Raw genomic sequence first — 23,213 nt, forward strand, 5'->3', positions numbered from 1 at the left:
TTTCTAACTTGATTTTCATATTTGTATGTTTTCATCTCTACAGCATTTATTATGAAAGTCAGTATTATTAGTAATGTTTAATAGTATACCCTTGAAAACCCCATGCTTTATTCCTATTGGCTTATGTATTCATGACATTATCTTGCTTATGAATGATAATTCCTGTTGAATGTAATAAGTAAATAAATAACATTTTACTTATTAAAAAAGGGAGCATTTGAGGTTAGATTTGAGAAAGCTAAAAACCTTGTGGAAAATTGTTTTGTAAACCTCAGTCATCTAATTTCACCATCTACATAAAAAAGACTCAGGTCTCTTCCTTAAATATCGTGTGGAAAGATGATTCCTTGGTTGCCTTGACAACCTATTTCATGTCTTCATTGCTCTTGCACATTCAAGAGTCAGTGTGGTTTATGGAAAAGAACATGGAACACTAGAACTCAGGTACACTGAAAGTAGTACCAGCTTTGGTATTCACCAGTGGATGATCTAGGCTTTGTAGGTTAACCTCTTGGAGTCTGTTTCTTCCTATGTAAACTGGGAATAAAATAATATGAGGAAATATAATGCTATTATAATGTACAATATGTATTTTTTTTTTTCAACCCTCACCTGAGGATATAATTTTTTAAATTGATTTTAGAGAGGGGGAAGGGAGGGAGGAGAGACAGAGAGAAGAAAAACATGGATGTGAGAGAGAATCATCTATCAATTGCCTCCCATTCGCGCCCTGACCAGGGATGGAACCCACAACCTAGATACATGTCTAACTGGGACCAAACCTGCAACCTTTTGGTGTATGGGAGCGACACTCCAACCCATGGAGCCACCTGGCCAGGGCTATATTTTCAGTTCTGCTGAACTCATTGAATTGACATGAGAGTTAAATGTAGTAAAATAGGTGAAGTGCTTTATAAGTTAGAAAGCACGTAAGTATAGAACTTACTTCCCTTGAAGAGTGGCATGTGTTCCTTGCAATAGCATGGTGGTCTTCCCTTAGTCTTTGGTTTTTGGGCCACCAAGAAGAATCAGTTTCAAACTTATTTTTTATTTTTTGTTTCCCCAAACCTCAGGTCAATTATTGTTAACCAAGAATAAAATCTCTGGTGAATTTGCCTTGAGACACTTACATGAACTGAATAGACAGACTTAAAGGAAAAAACTATCACATTGAAACATACACAAAACTTGGTATCAGCCAGTTAATATTATTTTAAGATTCTGAAATTAACTAAAGCAACATTTTCTAAATTGTTGCAAAAGTCGGTCAGGGTCAGATTTACTCTAAAGCCAAATGATTAAACACCAAAGTGGCGGGTGCAGAGCGCCCTCTGGCCTGACCCCGTGGTGGAAACGTGGGCCCTGACACTGGTCAGAGTTTTGTGGCTCCAGTGGTTACTGGCTGTGTGGTATCGGCACATTGCTGCTTAACCTTCGTGAGCTGGAGTTTCTTTATCAGCGACTATAGATTCAACCACTACAATTAGGGGTTGTTTCAGGAATTAAAAATAATTTGTATAAAGTGCTTGGCCCATTGGATTCACATCAACTGTATGTACATTGTTAGGTTCACAAACTGTTAGTTTCATCTTTGTGCATTTCTGTGTCCAGGAGGGCTGGCTGTGTTAGCCCCTGTTAATTATTTAGCCCTTCATTCCAGGTGCTTTTTATTTAAGCCTAAAAACAAATTCCGACACACATAAGCCTTCCTTTTATTCCCAGATTGAAATGTTAATTTAGGGAAGTTACAGTGGAACCTTGGTTCTCGAACTTAGCTTGTTCTGGAAAACTGCGAATCTCCTTTGTTGCCTGAGAGACACATGACTGGTCATACAGGTGTCAGCACGAAAGGGTGGTCGGGTAGAGAATCCAGACCGGAGTTTTGTTAGACCACAGAGACATTTCTTCCTTGAACAATGTGGTCAAGAATCAAACTGTTCGAGAAGCAAGTCATTCAAGAACCGAGGTGTGATTGTACTACATAATTTGCTTTAAAAATTAGCTTTCTGCTATATCTTCTTAAAACCAAATGAAAAGGATGGTTAAGTAAAATGCATTATGGAAAGAAGGCCCATTGTATGCTGTTGCAGGATGTGCCCTGATGTAGTTTATTTTGTTTAAACTTTTTATCATAGTTTTAATTACAAAATAATGAAACATCAAAAAGTAGTGAGAGTATAATGGATACTCATATTTTCTTTCTCATAGACTTAAGAAGTGTCAGCACTTTGCTGTTTACTTTATGTATCCAGTCTCCACTTTCTGTCAGAAATGAAACACTGGAGATATGGTTGAAGGCCTTCCCCCACTGTAATCCCCTCCCTGGCCAGCGGTCCTGAAGTTGGCACGCGTTACTTGTTCTTCCCACCCATATGCCTGTATTTTCCATGAACAGTTCCATCAGTGACATAGAGAGTGATTTTAATGCTTAAATTTTTATGGATGATATCTACTATATATTGTTCTCATTTAACATGTATTTCTAAGATTTTCTCATGTCAGTACGGGTATCTACCTCATTTTAACTGTTGTGGAAAGTTTCACTAAATGAATATTATAATTATCTAGTCTTTTGATAAAGGACATTCAGATTGTTTACAAGTTTTTGATACTGTAACAGTCCTGTGCTTTTTACCTGTATCGGAATACAGGTGAGTATGTGAACCACAGAGTACATTCAGGTTTTCTTTCTTTCTTTCTTTCTTTCTTTCTTTCTTTCTTTTCTTTCTTTCTTTCTTTCTTATTTATTTTCCATATGAACAACTGTAATCCTACTTCTACTTACTCCTGTACTTGTATAGCAGTTTCTCTGGGATAAATTCCCAGAAGTAGACTTGAGAGTCATAGAATATGCATGTCTTCACCTCTTACAGACACCCCACTTTGGAGAACAATGTGGCAGCAAGACCTTCTGATTTCTTATATACTCTCCAGCAGTTTTCATCATTTTTGTATGTTTTCAGCTCTCTCCAGCATTTATTGTGAAAATCAGTAGTATTATTAATATTATGTACCATTTAGCTCACTTACAGCAGCCTGTTATGTTTAAGATGTTAGGTCATTGTCTTCATTTGCTTTTTCCATGCTATGTAGCTATTAAAATGATGTTTAAAATCTGTGCATAACCCCACTTAAAAAATCACACATGTGGAGCAGAGGGGGGCGGGTAGATGGTGAGGCTGTGTAGCTGCACCTTTGTGCAGCTTCTCCACACCTTTCTTGCCCCTTCTCCAGCCCTGGGGCATCTACAGGATAGTCCACCTGTGCCCTGTAAGCATCCCAGTGAGGCTTAGAAAAGGAGCCAGCAGGAGGGCAAGAAAGGAGAAGGGAAGGAGGAAAGAAAGAATTCTCAAAGTGTGAGAGAAAACATCAGTTGCCCACAGCTGGGGACCTGGCCTGCAGCCAGGCACATGCCCTGACTGGGAATCAAGGTAGTGATCTTTCCATTTGTAGGCCAGTGGTCAACCCACTGGTCCACACCACCCGGAGCCTAAATATTAACACTAGTGATAGTGCGCCCTTTAGTGTAACAGCTGAGTTCTTACAAGGTCCCATGGGCCATACTAGGGGCTTCACATGTCAGTCTCAGTAAGTTTCATAGCAACACTCTGCACAGCTATTGACCTCATTCTATTTTAAAAACAAGTAAACTGAGACTTGTGAGGTTGCTTGACAAGAGGTAACTAGAAATATTTCGCTTCCTCACACAACCAAACGAAGGTAACAACCAATTAAAAAACATAAACAACCAGAACTGCCAGAAAATTAGACTTCATGGAACTCCGACAACCAAGGACTTAAAGAAACATACATCTAGACAGGTAGGAGGGGCAGAGACAGGTATCCCAGGGGAGAGGACCCGCGGCAAAGGTGCGAGACCTCATCGCGGTGACCGGGCGGGGCTGGCACCCTGACCAGCTGACCAGGAAACAAAGACTCAAAACCTCTAGCTCTAAAGTACTGTGGGGGTTGTGAAGGTAGGAGAAACTCCCAATCTCACAGGAGAGTTCATTGGATAGTGGGGCTAGAGTGGAGTGAATGAGTGTCATTGTTCCCTCTTTGACCTCATGCCCACAGACAGCACCACAAAGCAGCAAAGAGGGTTGCCCTGCCCTGCTGAATACCTAAGGCTCTGCCCCCTTACAACATAACAGATGTGTGGAGACAAAGAAATATAGCCCAAATGAAAGAATAGATCAAAACTTCAGAAAAAGGTATGCAACAATGAGATAGACAGCTTATCTGATGCAAAATTCAAAACACTGGTAATCAGGCTGCTCACAGAATTGATTGAGCTTGTTTGCAAAATGAAGGAAGAAATGAAGGGTACCCAAGTGAAATAAAGCAAAATATACAGGGAACTGACAGTGAAGGGAAGGAAACTAACAATTTGGAACAAAGGAAGAAATAAACATCCAACTGGAACAGAATGAAGAAACAAAAATTCAGAAGAATGAGTAGAGGCTTAGGAACCTCTGGGACAACTTTAAGTGTCCCAACATCTGAGTCATAGGAGTGCCAGAAGGAGAAGAAGAGCAAGAGATTGAAAACTTATTTGAAAAAATAATAAAGGAGAACTTCGCCAATCTGGCAAAGGAAATATACTTCTAGGAAGTGTAGGAAGCCCAGAGGGTCCCAAAGAAATTGAACCCAAGGAGGAATACACCAAGGCACATCATAATTACATTACCTAACATTAAAATTAAGGAGAGGATCCTAGAAGCAGCAAGAGATAAGGAGGCAGCTACCTACAAAGGAGTTCCCATCAGACTGTCAGCTGATTTCTCAAAAGAAACCCTGCAGGCAAGAAGGGGCTGGAAAGAAGTATTCAAAGTCATGAAGGCAAGAACCTACACTCAAGATTACTCTCAAGCAAAGCTATCATTTAAGAGGGGGCAGATAAAGTACTTCCCAAATAAGGTAGAGTTAGGTGAGTTCACCATTACTAAGCCCTTATTAAAATGAAATTTTAAAGGAAGTTATCTAAGAAATAGAAGATAAAAAACTATAAACAGTAAAACAATGACAAACTCATAGCTATCAACAACTGAACCTAAAAACAAAAACTAAGCAAACAACTAGAATAGGAACAGAATCACAGAAATGGAGATCACATGGAGGGTTATCAGTGGGTACAGGGAGGGAGGGAATGGGGGGGAAGGTACACGGAACAAGAAGCATAAATGGTAGGTACAAAATAGAGGGGGTGAAGAATAGTATGGGAAATAGAGAAGCCAAAGAACTCATGTGTACAGCCCATGGACATGAACTAAGAGGGAGGGGGTACAGGGTGGAGGGGGAGAAAGGGGAGAAAAAATTGGGACAACTGTAATAGAATTATCAATAAAATATACTTAAAAATCAAACATCCCTCTAAGTATATATACGTGAATGTTTGTAAATTGAAATAGTCCAGAAGAGTACCTCCCAAGTATTTCAGTAGTTCTTGATTTTTATGCTGAGCATGAAATACTTTCTAATTTATAACCATAAAAAATTTTAAATGTACAGTTTAAACTTTGGCTTCTGGTCAGATGAATTTACTCTACTGCCTGAAATAACCAAAGACCAAAAGACAAAAAGGGACAAAATATATAAGGTGGTTTTCACATTTTAAAAGACTGGAAATCAGGCAACAAAGGACAGTGATCTCTGAGCATCAGAAAATAAGTGAGGTGAGCTCTCCAGCTGCCTCATTTGCAGTCTTGAGAGGGCTTTCTGGCTGCGGCTTAAGGAGGTGACCATGGGTAGAAAGGCTTCAGACCTGAGAATGTGGGGAGACAAAGCAGCTAAATTCACAGTACACACTACCTGGAGAAAGAGAACTGCCCAGAGAGAATTCCACAGATCTGCAGAGGGTGCTTTTCAAGTATTCAGCAGAATTCTGATCAGTGCATGTGTGTGAGGAAACTACATGGAGGCTGGGAAAGAACCACCTGAAAGATTTTTAAAAAAACAGTGCTTGGCACTCACACCATCAGCCAGACTCAATGAAAAGTAATTTATAGGCTATTGGGTAGAGCACTCAGAGCCATCCTGCAGTAATAGTGGGGAATAGCCCTTCCAGCATGGTTTCTCAGTCACAGCACTCTAGAAATTTGACTGGATAATTCTTTGTTGTAAGGAGATCTCTTGTGCATTGTAGGATATTCTGGCCTCAGTACAGTAGATGCTAGTATGCCTCCTCAGCCATCATAGCCAGAAATGTCTCTAAACGTTACCAGATGTCCTCCCGGGAACATATAATCATCTCCTGTTGAGAACCACAGCCGCAGACTAAATTCTGCTCTGGTCCTGCCTAACAAAACTTCAAAGCAAGACCTGAAAGACCAAAGTCTTTCTAAGTAACTTAACTGCATCTTAGAACAAAGATTAAGAATAGCTATAGGGTATTTTTACAGAAATAGGAAAAAATTCCAAAAATGGGCATATAATGCTAAGGGATACCAAGTAGCTAAAATAGTCTTCCAAGTAGCTAAAACAATCTTGAAAAAAGGACAAAGTTCAAGGTGTCACACTTCTTGATTTCAAAACATAATACAAAGCAACAGTAATCAGGTGGTGTGATACTGACACATGAACCAATGAAACAATGGGCAGTAGGCGGTGGCAGGCTTCAGGGTGCTCAGCACCTTCTGCTGGGTTGCTCCTGGCCTGGTACTGGTGGCACCTGGCTTTGGTTCACAGCGTAGCTTCTCCCACTGTCTCTAGGCGCAGCACAGGCAGCTACCAACCGTGGGTCACTTTGTAGCTCCTACCAGGTAGGCCCCTGCAAGTCATAGGCAGCGGCCAACTGTGGCCTCCACAGGAGCCTTTTCCAAGAGGCCCAGAAACAACAAATACCTGGTTGCCAGCTTCAGACCACAAGTGAACACCACCCAATTAGTTCCACAAGTGGCACACCAAATGGTGGTCTAAGGCACCCGGCCCCACTGGGGGGAAATCCTGCTCCATGGCATCAGCTCCTGCACGGCAGTTTATATGCTGTGCTCATGGCCAGTCCTCACAGCCAGTCAGCCTGAGGGTCAGTCCCACCCACCTGATGTGCCAACAGCAATCAAGGCTCATCTGTTGGATTGGTCAAAAAATCTGTTCAGTGCTTTATGTAAAATGAAAGACACATTTTTCATTTTCAGCAATGACTTTATTGTTTTGGATGTTTTGAGTATGTCGGCTATCTTCTGCTATTGGCTTCTAGTGGGTAGAGGCCAGGATGCTGCTAAACATCTTCCAATGCGTGAGACAGGCTCACAGCAAAGAATTATTTGGCCAAAATGTCAATAGTACCAAGAAACTTCGCAAACCACTTTTGACATATTTGATCAGTCACAGGACCATGTCATATACAGCGCAAATCTTTTGTGTGTGTGTTCCAGTTGCATTTCCACCTTTCTTGAAATAATAAAGCATGATACACTGAATATGTTGTATATCTTCTATCTTCAGTATTAAAATGGCTGCACAAAATTCACCAATTTTGATTTTTTTTATGCATCCTGACATGACAGCTGTCACAATGCAATCTAACCAAATTGTTTTGAATGCAACTGTAGACTCAAATCCAGGACTGCTGGATCCATCATATGGAAAAAACATAATAGACTTTTTCAACAATCCAATAGAACAGGAGGTCACATCCAAACCACACAAAGGACACCCCAGGAGCACCCGGGTCAGGTGATCAGAGAGACTGTGCCACCAGGCCACACAGGTCACCTACTACACAAGGACACCCTGCCAAGACTGGGAGACATAGCAGATCTACCTAATAAATAGAAGCACATACAGAGAGACTAAATGAGGAGCTAAAGAAACAAGTTCCATATGAAAGAACAGGAGAAAAGTCCAGAAAAAGAACTAAACAAAATGGAGGCAAGCAATCACCAGATACAAAGTGCAAAACAGTGGTTACGAGGATGATCCAGAAACTTACCGAGAACTTCAAGGAACCAGAACTTCAAATGAAACAGAAACCATACAAATGAACCCGTCAGAAATAAAGACTACAATACCTGAAATAAAAGCACACTAGAAGGAATTTAAGCAGATTGGATTGAATAAGAGATTTGAAAGACAAAGTAGAAAACATCCTATCAGAACAGCAAAAAGAAAAATATTTTTTAAAAAATGAGGATAATTTAAGGGGCCTCTGGGACATCAAGTATACCGACATTTGCATTATGGGGTTACCAGAAGGAGAAGGGACAGAGCAAGAAATTAATAAAAAAACAGTATGAAGAAATGATGATGGAAAACTTCCCTAACCTAGTGAAGGAAATAAGACATATAAGTCCAGGAAGTGCAGAGAGTTCTAAACAAGACGAACTCCAAGAAGAGTTCAAGACAAATCATAATTAAAATGCCAAACAAAGACAAAATCTTAAAAGCATCAAGAGAAAAGCAGTTAGTTACCTACAAGGAGCTCCTATAGGACACTGTCAGCTAATTTCTCACCAGAAACTTTGCAGGACAGAGATTGGCATGAAATTTTCAAATGTAATGAAAAGGAAGGACCTGCAACCAAGATTATTTTACCTGTCAAGGCTATCATTCAGAATGGAAGGACAGATGAGGAGCTTCCAAGACAATAAAGAAGCTAAAGGAGTTCATCACCACCAAACCAGTGTTAAAAGAAACTTTAAGGGTGGGAAGTGGGGGTGGCTGGGGCAGGGGGGAAAGGTGGAGGGAAAATAGAGACAACTGTACTTGAACAACAATAAAAAAGTTTAAAAAAAAGAAATTTTAAAGGGACTTCTTTAAGTAGTAGAAAAATATGAATAATAAGCAATACCTGTGTACCTATCAATAATCACTTTAAATGTAAGTAGATTAAATGCTCTAATTGAAAGACATAGGGTAGCTGAATGGATAATAAAACAAGATCCATTCTTATGCTGTCTACAAGAGACCCACTTTAGATCCAAAGACACACACAGACTGAAAGTAAAGAGATGGAAGAGACATTCCATGCAAATAGAAATGAAAAGAAAAAAAGCTATGGTCAAAACACTTATACCAGACAAATTAAACTTTAAAACAAAGGCTATATAATAAGAGACAAAGAATGACATTTTGTGATGATAAAGGGGTTGATCCAACAAGAGGGTATAACCCTTGTAAACATTTATACCTCCAATTTAAAAGCACCTAAATATGTAAAGTAAGTATTGATGGACATAAAGGGAGGGATCAACAGTAATGCATCCTTAGTAAAGAACTTTAACACCTCGTTGACATCAATGGATACATCTTCTAGACAGAAAATCATCAAAGAAACAGCAGCCTTAAACAACACATCAGATCAGATAAAATTAAATATCTTTAGAGCTTTGCACCTCAAAGCAGCAAAATGTACATTCTTTTCATGTGCACATGGAATATTTTTCAGGATAGACCATGTGTTAGGTCACAAGACAAGTTTCAATAAACTTAAGACTGAAAGTCTATCAAGCATCTTCTCTGACCACAATGGTATGAAACTACAATTACAAGAAGAAAACTGAAAAACACACAAACACATGGAAGCTAAATAGCAGGCTACTAAAAAAATGGATGGATTAATAGTGAGATCAAGGAAGAAATCAAAAGGTATTTTGAGAGGAATGAAAATAAAAACACAGCAACCCAAAATTGGACACAGTGAAATGAGTCCTAAGAGGAAATTCATAGCAATTGAGGTCCACCTGAAGAAATAAGAAAAATTTCAAACAATCTAACCTTACATGTAAAGAAACTAGAAAAAGAACAATAAAGCTGGAAGTTAGCAGAAGGAAGGAACTAATAAAGATCAGATTGGGATACATGAACTTGAATCTAAAACAAAACACAATATCAAAACCAACAGCTGATTCTTTGAATAGATAAACAAGATTGATAAATCTTTAGCCAGAAGAAAGAAAAAAGAGAAGACTCATATAAATGATATCAGATATGGTATCAAAGAGGAGGTTGACAAGGACACCACAGAAATACCAAGGATTATAAGAAAGTACTACAGACTATGCCCAAAATTGGACAATCTGGAAGAAATGGAGTTACACCTAATACTGGACTATCTTCCAAGGTTGAAGTAAGAAGAAGCAGAATATGTAAACAGACCAATTACTACTAGTGAAATTTGAAATTGAATTAGTAATCTAAAAACTCCCAAAAACATAAGTCCTGGACCAGAAGGCTTCACAGGTAAATTTTACTGAGCATTCAAAGAATGAACAACTCTCCTTCTTAAACTATTAGAAAAAATGAAGAGGAGGGAAGACTCCCAGGCTTACTTTACAAGACCAGCATTACCCTGATTGCAAAATTAGACAAAAAAAGAAAACTATAGGCCAATATCCCTGATGAACATAGATGCAAAAGTCCTCAACAAAAATGCTAGCAAATTGAATTCAGTAATACACTAAAACGATCATACACCATGATCAAGTGGGATTTATTCCTGGGATTCGAGGTTGGTTCAATATCATTAAATTGATTAAAGTGATACACCACAGAAACAAAATGGAGGGTAAAAATTACATGATCATATCAATAGATGCAGAATAAGTGTTTGACAAAATCCAGCATCCATTTATGATAGAAACTGTCACCAAAATGGAGATGGAGAGGGCATACCTCAACATGATAAAGGCCATATATTACAAACAAACCCACAGCTGCTGCCATATCAGTGGGGGAAAGCTAAAAGCACATTCCTTATGATTTCAAACAAGACAGAGATGCCCACTGTCACCAGTGTCATTTGGTATAGTACTAAAAGTCCTAGCCATGGCAGTAGGACAAAAGAAAGTAAAAGGTGTGCAGATTAGAAAGGAAGAAATAAAACTTATTATTTACAGATTACATGATACTACATATAGGGAACCCTAAAGATTCCACCAAAAACCTGTCAGAACTGATAAATGAATTTAGTAAAATAGCAGAATACAAAGTTTCAGTTCAGGAATCAGTTACATTTTACACACCAATGACAAATATAGAAAGAGAAATTAAGAAAACAGTTTCATTTACAATTGTATACTAAAATACCTAGAAATAAACTTAACCACCTTGGTTAAAGCTTATCCCTATGTAAAAGACTTGTACTTGGAAAATTATAAGGCTTTGTTGAAAAAATTGAAGAAGATACAAATAAATTAAAGCATACAACATTCTCACGAATAGAAAGAATCAAAATCATTGAGATGCCCCTATTACCCAAAGTGATCTATAGATTTAGTGCAGTCCCTATCAATATACCAGTGGCGCCCTGACCAGTGGGGCTTAACTGGTTGGGTGTCGTCCTGCAAAGGGAATGGTTGCCAGCTCCATACCTGGTCAGGGCACATGCCTGAGTTTCAGTGTTGGTCCCAGTTGGAGTGTGTACCAAAAGGTAACAGATTGATGTCTCTCTCTCACATAGATGTTTCTCTCCCTCTCTTTCTCCCTCCCTTCCCTTCTCTCTAAAAATAAATAAATATTAAAAGTATATCTACCAATGTATTTTTCACAGAACTAGAGCAAATAAGTCTAAAATTTATATGGAAGCACAAAAGACCCTGAATAGCCATAGCAATCTTCAGAAATAACAAAGTCGGAGATACCATGCTACCTGATATCAAACTATACTACAAGACTCTAGTAATAAAACAGCATGGTATTGGCATAAAAACAGACACATAGATCTGTGGAACAAAATGGAGAGCCCAGAAATAAACCCATGCCTATATAGTTAATTATTCTATGACAAAGAGGCAACAATATACAACAGGGTAAAGATGGTCTATTCAATAATTGGTTGGGAATCTGGACAGATACTTTAAAAAAAAAATGAAAGTAGACCACCTTCTTACATCATATACAAGAATAAACTCAAAATGGATTAAAGACTTAAGTGTAAAGCCTGACACCATAAAACTAGAAGAAAATATAAGAAGTAAACTCTTTGATTTTGCTCTCAGTAATATATTTTAATGATGGCTTCTTGGACAAGGGAAATAGGAGGAAAACCCATGGGGCTACATCAGACTAAGAGGTTTTCACACAGCAAAGAAACCATCAACAAGAAAGAAAATCTGCAGAATGGAAGAAGATATTTCCCAACTATAGATCCAATAAGGGTGAATATCTAAAATTTATGAAGCTCATGCAAATTAACACTGACTCCGCCTCCCTGCAAATTAAACAATCCAATTAAAAAATGGCCAGAGGGTCTGAGTAGATACTTCTCCAAGGAGGACATGCAGATGGCCAGTAGGTATATGAACAGATGCTCAATGTCACTGATCATCGGAGAAATGAAAATTAAAACCACAGTGAAATATCACCTCACACCTGTCAAAATGGCCATCATCAGGAAATCAACAAACAAGTATTATTGAGGATGTAGAGAAGAGAGAGGAGGGAACCCTCCTACACTGTGGGTAGGATTGTAAATTCTGTGTAACCACTATGGAAAACAGTTCAGGAGTTACTCAAAAAATTAAAAATAGAACTATCTGATGACCTAGCAATTCCTTTCTTGGGTATTTATCTAAAGAACACCAAAATACTAATTCAAAAAGATATATGTGCCCCTGTGCTCAATGCAGCGTTCTGCAGCCTAAGCACCCATCAACAGACAGTTGGATGAAGAGGATGTGGTACATACTTATAGTGAAATATTACTCAGCCATAAAAAAGAATGTTTTATCATTTGTGACAACATGGATGGACCGGTATTATGATAAGTGAAATAAGTCAGAGAAAGACGTACACCATATGATTTCACTTGTATGTGGACTCTAAAGAACAAAATAAACCGGAAGCGGACTCAGACAGAGAACAGACTGATGTTTGTCAGAGGGAAGAGGGGCTGGAGAGCTGGGTGAAAAAGGTGAAAGGGCTTAGAACAGGGATGTCATACTCATTTTCACGGGGAGCCACATCAGCCTCACAGTTGCCTTCAAAGGGACGAATGTAATTTCAACTCCTTAACATTTATACAGCCCTAAAATTATTTCAGCCCTTTGAAGGCAACCATGAGGCTGGTGTGGCCCCTGGTGAAAATGAGCTTGACACCCCTGGATTAGAAGTGCAAATTGGCAGTTACAAAATCATCATGGAGATGTAAAGTACAGCATAGGAAATATAGTCAATAATGATGCAAATAACTATGTGTGCTGCCAGGTGGGCACTGGAAATATCAAGGGGAACATTTTGTGAAGGATATGATTATCCAACCCCTACACCGTACATCTGAAACTAATACAAAATAATATTGAATGTCAACTGTAATTGACAAATAAAAAAACCTTTAAAATACAGCCAGAAAAACAAAACAAAACAAAAAAACCCCATCTGTGATGTTTGCACTGAGAGAACAAGGATGTGACTTGAACCACATGTAGAATCCCAGAGCTTGGGCACTAGAGGCATTTGATTTTCGACCTCTTCTTTTGTCTGCCTTCCTTGGGCAGGTTACCCAGTCTCTGTAGCCCCTAATTTACATTTTTCAGGGAGGATGCTTGTTTTATCAGTAGAAGAACAGATAAATACAGAGTGAGCTCCTGTGTGTGAGGAGATTAGCATAGTTCCAGGCCCATTGAAAGCCCTTAGGAGTATTTGCCATTTTTCACATTACTTGGCAGCGTAGTGGGGTTGGGGGAGGAATGAAGGAAGAAGAGAATTTTTGGAGGATGTACCAGGGAAAAGGCGGCCTGACCTGGGTCAGTGGCTGTCTGGAGAACTGAGAATCTCAGTGACCCTGTCTAGGGCCACAGTGGTAGGAGGCAAAACAGAATTGGCAGGCGGTCAGAGGTACCAATGAAAACAGCTTTGGGGGAGGGGGTTGTAAGGAGGTTAAATGGTAATGAAAAAGATACGATAAAAAATACTGTTAAATAATGTAAAAAACTAAAACTCAAAAAAACCCCTCCCCAAAACAAACCAGGGCTCTGGCCCCTCAGCGCTGGGAGCTTTGGAAAGGCATCCCAGTCTTGGTCCCGGGCAGTTCCTAATGGAATGCCTTTTTCTCTGAAACTGTTCCAAGGGCTGCAGATCCTGCCAACCACAAAGGACTGCTTGTGCTAATTTTGGTAAAGCTTTTAAAGTCTCAAGGAAGTTAGAAATTTGAGGGAGGATAAAAGATCAGCTCAATTTTCTCTAAATTGAAAAGTACATTTTTTCAATATACTTCCTTTACTTTCCAAATATATGTTTGGTTGTGTTAAGGTACACTTGGGGATTGGGTGGGGGTGGGGGAGGAGCTTTAATTGGTGAAAAAAGGTTTCAGTTAAAATGTTATGTGGTAAAAAAAAAAAAAAGCGGAGGAGGAAAGCAGTGTTGGACGTCTTAAAGAAACAGGGCATGTGTCAACATCTGTGGGGAGATGGATACCTCTATCTACAGAACTCAGCATAGCCTGCGCTGTTGGTGGGTCTGGCCAGTGACCCTGGCTGTCTCTGGGCTGCATTTTTGGGGACTGACTTTGGAAAACTGTGCACTTCTGAACTGTCTTCGGAAGCGTAAGTCCTAGGCATCCCCGTGTGCGTGCTTCAGTGCCAAGTGTTTGGGTACTGATTAGGTGATGTGTTCATTTCTAAAATTGCCAAGTGAACTCTAGTGTTTGTTGGAGTATTTCAGGACTGAGAAGTAATGTGCTTGAGAAAAATGAGTTGATCTAGGTAGAATTTTTACCCAAAACTTTACAAAGAATTTTATGGAGACTGATTGTTTTTCAAGTGTAAATTCTTATTTCACAAGTGTATAATATAATCTATTCTTCATATAGTTTGTGAATTGTGTGATTATTATATACATACACATTTATATGTTTATATGGCTTGATGTCAGATTATATTTGGGGTACCGCAGAGCATCCTTTCCTAGAGGCAGGAATGGGGTGGAGTTGGGTTTCTGACACAGCTTAGCTATTAGACTGACTGTGTGAGAGAGTTATGCACTTTGAGACCTTGAGAAAGTCACTCCATCCCATGAAGCATCCCTTTCTCAACTGCCGAAATGAGGGTGGCACTGACCTCTGGCTGATGAGGATTAAATGAGAATGGACACAAAGCACTTAGGATGGTGCCTGAGCACATTAATCATCTAAGAGTGGGTCTAGTAAGAAAAATAAATAATAAAAAATAAATAAATACCGCGTTACTAGTTATAGGGTCATTGGGCATTTCTTCTAAGATGTTACATACTATTTCAAAATTTGTTGATAAAATATGTTCCCTTCCATAGAGTTTTAAAAAGTCATTGCTATTTTATTGTGGCAGAAACATTTTTTTCATTGAAAAACATCATATTAAGAAATGCATTTGGGAATCACATAAGCATAACAGTTTTTAATACACCAAAGGAAACTATTTTCTTAGCCAACAATATATGTTGCAATAAGTTTATTGTGTTATGTAAAGATGCCTATTACGGAATACCATATACTATACTTAGTTTTTGAAGAATTGTAACATTACCACAACTTTGCAAAAACTCAGACAACTATTGATACTATATATTTATGCATGAGTCTATACTTGTAGGCTCATGAGGCAACCTGTTTTCCATTGACAAGTCTAATGCTAAATCTTTATGCCTTTATAGAAAGCTATAAATGATTTCACTATTTTAATCACAGTATTTTGCTTTGTAACAAATGTGATCTTACTTAAAATTATAACATATATAGGAACTTATATATGAGGTATGTTTAGAAAGTATGCAGCCATGTACTGTGAAAAATCGAGACATTTATTGAAGAAGATACAAGATACAAGACACAAGAAACATTGCACATAGGACAATGATGCCTCAGTCCCCTTCAAAGTAGATACCTTGGGATATCACACAGTTCTCCCAGCATCTCTTCCACTGTTCAAAACATTCCTCAAAATCCTTTGTTGGAATCACCATTAGCTGCCTTGTATTTTCCTGAATCTCATCAACAATATGAATGAAGTTTCTTCTCTTGCAAAGGTGATTTTAGTTTTGGGAAAAGCCAGAAGTTGCAAGGTGCCAAATCTGAGCTATAAGTGGCTAAATCACCTGGGTGATTTGATATTTCACCAAAAACTCTACACAAGATGTGATGCACGAGCAGGCACATTGTTGTGATGAAGCTGTCAGTCACCACTTGCCCATAGCTGTGGCCTTCTGAATTGTCCAAATAGTTTCCATGGAGTAATGTTCAACCTTAATGCAAAATGTGATGCAGATTTGTCGTTGTACTCAGTCATTTTTGAACATGACAGCCACACAGTACACATGCTCACTCAACAGCATCTACCACCTCCACTGACTAGCATAGTGAGGTCGTCATTGTTTGCACATGCACATTCCAGTCCACTCTCCTTGGCTGCCAGGTTACATCAATGTCACTCAAACCATTTGCATTATATTAACAATAGCTGGACTTTTTCTGGACAGACCTTGTATATTAAGCTTATCAATATCAGCATTCAATAATGTGTACCTTTAGACCAATAGCATTTATCTTAATTTTTTCAGTGTTTTACTATTCACTGTATTGTTTTCAGTTATTTTTAGTAGGCTTATGTTTTAAAAATAAAGAAAAAACGCATATACTGAAAAGTAAGCCTCTTTTCCACTCTGCCTCCAATCCCCCGTTTCCCCTGGAGAGGCAGTCAGTGTTACCTTGTGTCCTTCCAAAAATGTTTTATATACATATACCTGAGAGAGCTTCCTTTGGCCCCACCATACTTGCTCTTCTGCACCTTGCTTTGTTCTTTTACGAGTATATATTGAAGATTGTTTTATATTTTTCTATTTGTTTCACTTAAATACTAAAGAACTTGAATCAATTTCTTTATATTTGTAAAATCAAAGTTTTAAAATGAGAAACATAGTATTGCATGGGGAAATTGATTTGTTAATAAACTTGATGTGCTGGCTTTGCCTGATTATGGGAGACTAAAAACTTTTAATGTAATTAACAAATGATGCAGATTTGAATAGGCCTGAACAAAGAATAGAAACCCAGGTATATTCATCATTTCAAATGTAAGGTCAGCACAAGGGCCTTTAATTTGCAGACTTCCTGTGGACTGTGAATGCTAAAATTGGACTACCATTTTAAAAACTTGAGGCAAGGGAAAGAAACCGTTTTGAATAAGGAAAGGTAGGCAGGATGACAGAAACCACAGAGTTCAAAGCCAGTCTCCATATAATTAGCATTTTGCAGACCTGGAGGATTGTGTTTGAAATTCTAATTGGACAGTTTAATCTCTTTCAGTAGAAAATAACTTTGTCAGTAGTTTTAAATATAGTAAAATATTTTAAAAGTGAGAAAAGTAAAATGTGGATGTTTAATGCTAAGATGTAAGAAACTGCACCTGGGGAGTAAGATGAATTCTATTTACCTTTTTTTCCTACTCCAGAGACACGAATTTTTCAGATTTAAAAAAAACAAACAGTTTAGAATCAAATAGTGGGCAACGGTATATATATTTCAAAACAAAAAGATTTAACTACACATTTCATTGGAAATAGGCCCAGAATAATGGTAAGAGATAGAAATCTGTCATTTTGAAAGAACACCAATAACACTAAACACGTGGGTGTACACAGATTACAAATGACAACTGAGCCGTGCCCTTAGAGGGCTTCCCACAAAGTAATGAGATTTTAAATGATGAGTGAAAATTTTTAATACATACATTATTTTTAAAATGACTTATTTCCCTGAAAAGTTACAAATCTTCAGGGATGATGTTGAGCCTGCTATCCAAATATAAGTGTAAAAGAGAGAATTTCCCACTGAGCTTTAGTTCTGGTTACTTTATAAAGCCCACATTTTTACTTATGTTCTGAAGTACACTTTAACTTCATACTGTGATTAGGTGTACATAAGTGAAATGCAATATATATTCATTTTTAACTTTACCTTGAATAGCCAGACCACTAAGTCATTGTAAAAATGAGTTGCCCCATACATATCAGAAACCTTAAAAATGTAATTCCACCTTGAGGTATTTATTTTACAGAAATAAACATGGATATGTACAGATATTTATAAGCATTGTGATTGCCTCATTGTTTATAATGAGATATTAGAAGCAGTAGAAATACTCTGAAACAAAATATTCACCAAATAAGTTAGTTATGACATAGTAATGTGTGACCATTAAACATTGTATTGCTAAAGAACGTGGAAACATTGATGTATTAGTATAAAAATTATAATGTGTATTCATAATTTTCACTCCTTAAAAAGTTACATGTGTACTTGAAAAGTAGAACAGATAGATACAGATAATAAAATAATATGCATGGATATTTCTGGATTGTGGGATTATGGATAATCGTAATTTTATGTTTGGGAAGGCAGCTGTGCTCACTGCTATACCGCCAATGCTGATTTTCTGTTTTGGGCATATGTCACCAATTACTTTCTACAGTGACTGCTACCTGTTTGCATTTCTTTCAACCCAGTTTTACATGATTTTTCTTAAGTCTATATCGCTTGCTCAGAGTAAGTAGGGACCCACACAGGGAAAGGGAGACTTGGTGGCAGTGGCTGAGTGTGAAAGCCACAAGTTCCATCTCCGGATCTCAGACTCTGCTTCCTTGGTTCTATTTGTGGATGTTGCTGTGTGTTGAAAGTTGACTTTCTGATCTCTCCCTTTACATTACACGTGCTACACTTTCCTCAACTCGAAGTGCAGAGTTTCCTGAAATAGCGGGGGAAAATGTAAATGCACCCTATGCAGGCTCTCAGGAAACAGCGCAGGGTGTAAAAACAGGTATTTCTTACCGGGGATCTATTTCTGTTTGTTCCTTGTCAGCCAGGCCTCTCAGGTGATTTCTTCTAGGTATTTCACTGCCTGTGCACTCTGTATTGCTTAGATAAATGTTTCTAAAGAGCTCTCTTTATAACATTGCTTTTTTTTTTTTTTTTTTTAAGATCTGAAGACCTGAAGGCAGTCTTTCCTGTCCAAAGATGGAAAACAGTAGTACCACTACCATTTCTCGAGAGGAGCTGGAGGAGCTACAAGAAGCATTTAATAAAATAGGTACGCCTGGGAAAAACCAAATGTGATGTCACTTGTCTGCTTGATACCAGTCTTCCAGGAACGGAACAATACGTTTTATTGCTTCTACCATGACCCATTTACCCCTAGATTTTTGTTTTTTTTTTCTATCTAGGTTTCAATGGATTCTTTTTCTTTCTGAAAGATAAACTGAAACTGGGCTTGAATTTCTAGGACAATTGTACTTTGAATTCTTTGATTATTTCTTTGCAAAGAATAATCCAGGTTAATGAATGACAGTGTAATTGAATATGCTGAACATGATATCCTCATTACAGAGAAAAATATAGAAGCACTTCCTCGTCTGTAAACTGAACTCTGGCCTTTATGTGTTTGGCATTAACAATGACACTTTTTGACTTCAAGCAGAATATTTTAAAGTCTTAATATTCTTTTTAAAGGCCATATGGCTTATTTTCCTTTTCCCTTGTGAATAATTTAAAAAATCGTAGTGTTGTTTTTAAAGGTTGTATGTCTTATATTTCTTCTGTCACTTTTTAAAGCCATTCATTGTTTTGTCTTTATGATATTATCATTTTAACAACTTTGTATTTTTCTTCCAAAATTTTTTCCTTGTTGGATCGTGATTCTCTTGCATCTTGCTCTTAGAAACCTGTGAGAAATGAGGAGAATATAAATAACCATATTTTGCTCTAGTCTGCAGATACGTGCACGTGAAAAGTGAGCCCACTGCAAGCTGAAAAGTCAGTAGACTTTGGGATGGGCGATACCACCACCCTGGCCCCTCCCCCAGTAGGCGCCTTTTCTAGCGCAGTCCATGGAAAACAGAGTCAGATGGTAGACCAGGGAGGATATAATAAGCACAGTTTTGTGCCTAGATTTCTCACAAACCTAGTGAATACTGATGAAAACTAATGTAGATGAAATACAGAGCAGAATGAATTTTAGAGATCAATACAAAGAAAAAAGATTTAAGGTTAAAAAGTAAAACCTTTTCAGAAAAAAAGAAGTAAATCTCTCAGGAAGCATATGACTTACAAATCTTTGCTGTGAAATGAAGTGAAGTCTGCAGAGCTCTGGGCCCTTCCTCTTCTCCCTGTGTAGCCAACTCTCGCATAACTCAGACCTTCAGAATATAGTCTTCATGGTGCCTGAATCAGGCTCCCAGTGAATGCCTTGATCTTGATATGATTTGTAAAAAATCATTGTTAAAAATGAATGTTATAAGGTATTATATGCAGTGCCCAGAGTCTTTTCAACACAGAAACTAAGAAATTATTGGGATACTCTGCTTATTTTGAGCATTGAAAAAGAAGAAGTAATAAAAATGTACCTCTTCAATTTGGCATTTCTGTTACTATGTAAGTGCAGTTTGGTAGCTTGAATAAAAGTGCTACCTAGGTTTTAGTAAAGTAAGTGAATTAGTAATCTGTTTGTTTTGTTTAACACACCAACTTTAATCTCTATGACTCATAGACATATAATCCTGTAATACTTATTTAATGATATTTTGAACTAAGTAATTCTGGAACAATTCTGACAGCAGGATAATTTGCTCTGTGTCAGAGCAATGCTAACAGTAGAGGAACATGCACTTGCTGACTTTATTTACAAGATAAATTGTTACTCATAAACTCAGTAATCCCTCTGCTAATTTGTACCAACAAACTTTTGATACATGCTCATCCACCCTAACTAGATAGGATATTTTGGTGTCTCTGTGGAGAAGTAGGGGGTTAAAATACTTGCCTTATTTTTTTTAATGTGGTAAGATAGACATAAAACTTACCATTTAGTGTGCAGCTCAGTGGCAGTAAGCACATTCACACCGTTATGCGCTCACCACCACCACCGGTCTCTAAAACGTTTGCATCTTCCCATAGTGTCCTTATACCCATTAACTTCTCCCTCCCCTCTCCCCTCCCCACCAGCGCTACTGCCATGCTATGTTCTGTCTCTGTGAATCATATTTGTTTTTTTGTGACTGGCTTATTTCACTGAGCATAATGTCTTCAGCGTTCACCTATGTCATAGCACATGTCATCACTTCCTTACTTTTAAAGGCTGAATAATATTCTGTTGTATTTCTGTACCACATTTTGTTTATCCCTTCATCTATTCACGACACTTGAGTTTTTCCTACCTTTGGGCTACTGTGAATAATGTTGCTATGAACGTGGTTGTGCAAATATCTCTTCAAGTCTCTGCTTTTAGTTATTTTGCGTGTGTACTCAGAAGTGGTGTGGCTGCATCACATGGTAATTTAATGCTGAATTTTTTGAGGAGCCACTGTACTGTTTGTCGGGGTGGCTGCCCTATTTGACATTCCCACTAGCAATGCACACGGGTTCCAATTTCTTCAAATCCTTGCCAACACTTGGTATTTTCCATTTTGTTTTTAATATAATAGTCACCCTCATTAGCTTGAAGCAGTATTTCATTGTGGTTTTGATTTGCATTTCCATAATAATTAGTGATTTTGAGCGTCTTTTCATGTGCTTATTGGCCATGTGTATATCTTCTTCGAAGAAATATCTTAAGTCCTTTGCCCATTTTTAATTTTTTTTAATCTTATTTTTCAGTTACAGTTTATATTCAGTAATATTTTGTCTTAGTTTCAGGTGTACGGCACAGGGGTTAGACAATCATGTACTTTACAAAGCGTTCCCCCTGATGTTTCCAGGGCCCGCCTGGCACCACACACAGCTATTGCGATATCATTGACTGTATTCCCTGTGCTGTGCTTTACGTCCCCATGTCTGTTCCCATTTTTAAATCAGGTCAATTGCTTTTTTGTTGTTGTTGAGTTGTAGGAAAGGCTAGTTTCTTTTGAAAGAGTGATCTTTATGGTTATTTAACCTAAGCTTTGATTTCCTCATTTTAAAAATTAGAATAGAGTTATTAACTAATTCAAAGTTATAAGGATTTCATGAGATAAAGTAAGTCAAGTTCTTTAACAAATCTTGGCACAAAATGCATGCTTATAAAGTGGTATCCTTTATTTCCTGTCATATCACACCCAAACCACAGAGGTCATAGGGATGGGGCTAGGATTTAAGCATACACATCTTCCTGGCTTCAGAGCCATAACTTTGAACTGTTCTTGTTAGTTTAGCATGGTGGTTAAGCAGGGAAATAACTTTTCCTCTCTCGTTTACCTTGTTTATTTTTTAATATTCCCTTCCACAGTGCTTGTATAGAAGTAAGGCAACCTAATCTATTTTTCTGTTTCAGAATTACAGGAAACAATTCTGAACTGGTGATCTAATAAAAAATGAGTATATGGTGATATACTAAATGATGAATTTTGGTCTGAATTCAAAGAAAGCAGTATTAATACTGCTTTCAAGCAATATCAAACAATTTAGCTTCCTAATTAACTTTTGAGATACAACAATATTTTGGTTATTGGTAGATTCTAGGTTAGAAATTTTTCATTGTTGCAAACAGTATTAACTTTAAAGCTTGTGCATGGAAGCTTAAAAGAAAAATGTCTGTTTTTATCATTACTTCTGTGATAGTGAGGGCAGCTCTTTTACTGTGGGGGGAAAAAGAAATACAGGGACCAAAGCAACTACTTCCAAATGAGCCGTGAGATCCTATAGAAGGTGGGCCTGGGCTACGCGCCAGCCAGCCCGGAGGTCTGTTGCCGCTCTGGGCAGAATGTTTAGTGTCACTTTTGTTCTCTGTCAATAAGTCATATGCAGTCTCTAGGAAAAACCCAGGGGAGGCTGTCTCAGTGATGATATGAAAATACCAGGGCACCTATTCCAAAAGTGCAAATATAGGTGTGAAATTATTTCTTGAACACTTAATCTCAAAATGACATCAAACATGAGTCAGCCTACATAATGGTATCATAAATACATTATGAAGAAGCAATGAATTATTAACACATGAAACAGAACTGCCACCAAGTGAAATGTAGACCAGAAAAGCCTTACGCGTATTTTACATGCACATATTTTATGAAGTGTGGGTCCAGCAGATCCACTTTGTAAATTCTGTGAAGGAGTGGAAGTCCGGGTGGATGCCCCCTCATAACCATTGCTGCTGTATTTCTTTAGATAGCCGAGACTTCCCAGTGCTCAGTTCTTCGAAGCTTAGTCATATGCCGAACCTGAGTTTTTCATTTGTCAGAGCAGTGCTTGTACTACCCACGTAAAATTCGTATGGTAGTCCTATGGGGGAAAAGCCTATTTAAATATGATTTTGTTTTCATAAAGCGTGTAGAATTCC

General features: G+C 38.0%; 1 protein-coding gene across 1 annotated transcript in view; it reads left to right on the forward strand.

Annotated features, from left to right (window-relative positions):
- Positions 1 to 23,213, forward strand: part of PLS1 (plastin 1) — a 98,833-nt gene that overhangs the window by 27,951 nt on the left and 47,669 nt on the right. The window contains exon 2 of the mRNA XM_028505007.2: positions 18,887 to 18,995. Within this exon, the coding sequence (XP_028360808.1) occupies positions 18,923 to 18,995 (73 nt within the window). The 5' untranslated portion in view covers positions 18,887 to 18,922. The remainder of the gene's footprint in view (positions 1 to 18,886; positions 18,996 to 23,213) is intronic.

This window comes from Phyllostomus discolor, chromosome 2 (assembly GCF_004126475.2).
Source record: "Phyllostomus discolor isolate MPI-MPIP mPhyDis1 chromosome 2, mPhyDis1.pri.v3, whole genome shotgun sequence".
Taxonomy (NCBI): Eukaryota; Metazoa; Chordata; class Mammalia; order Chiroptera; family Phyllostomidae; genus Phyllostomus; species Phyllostomus discolor.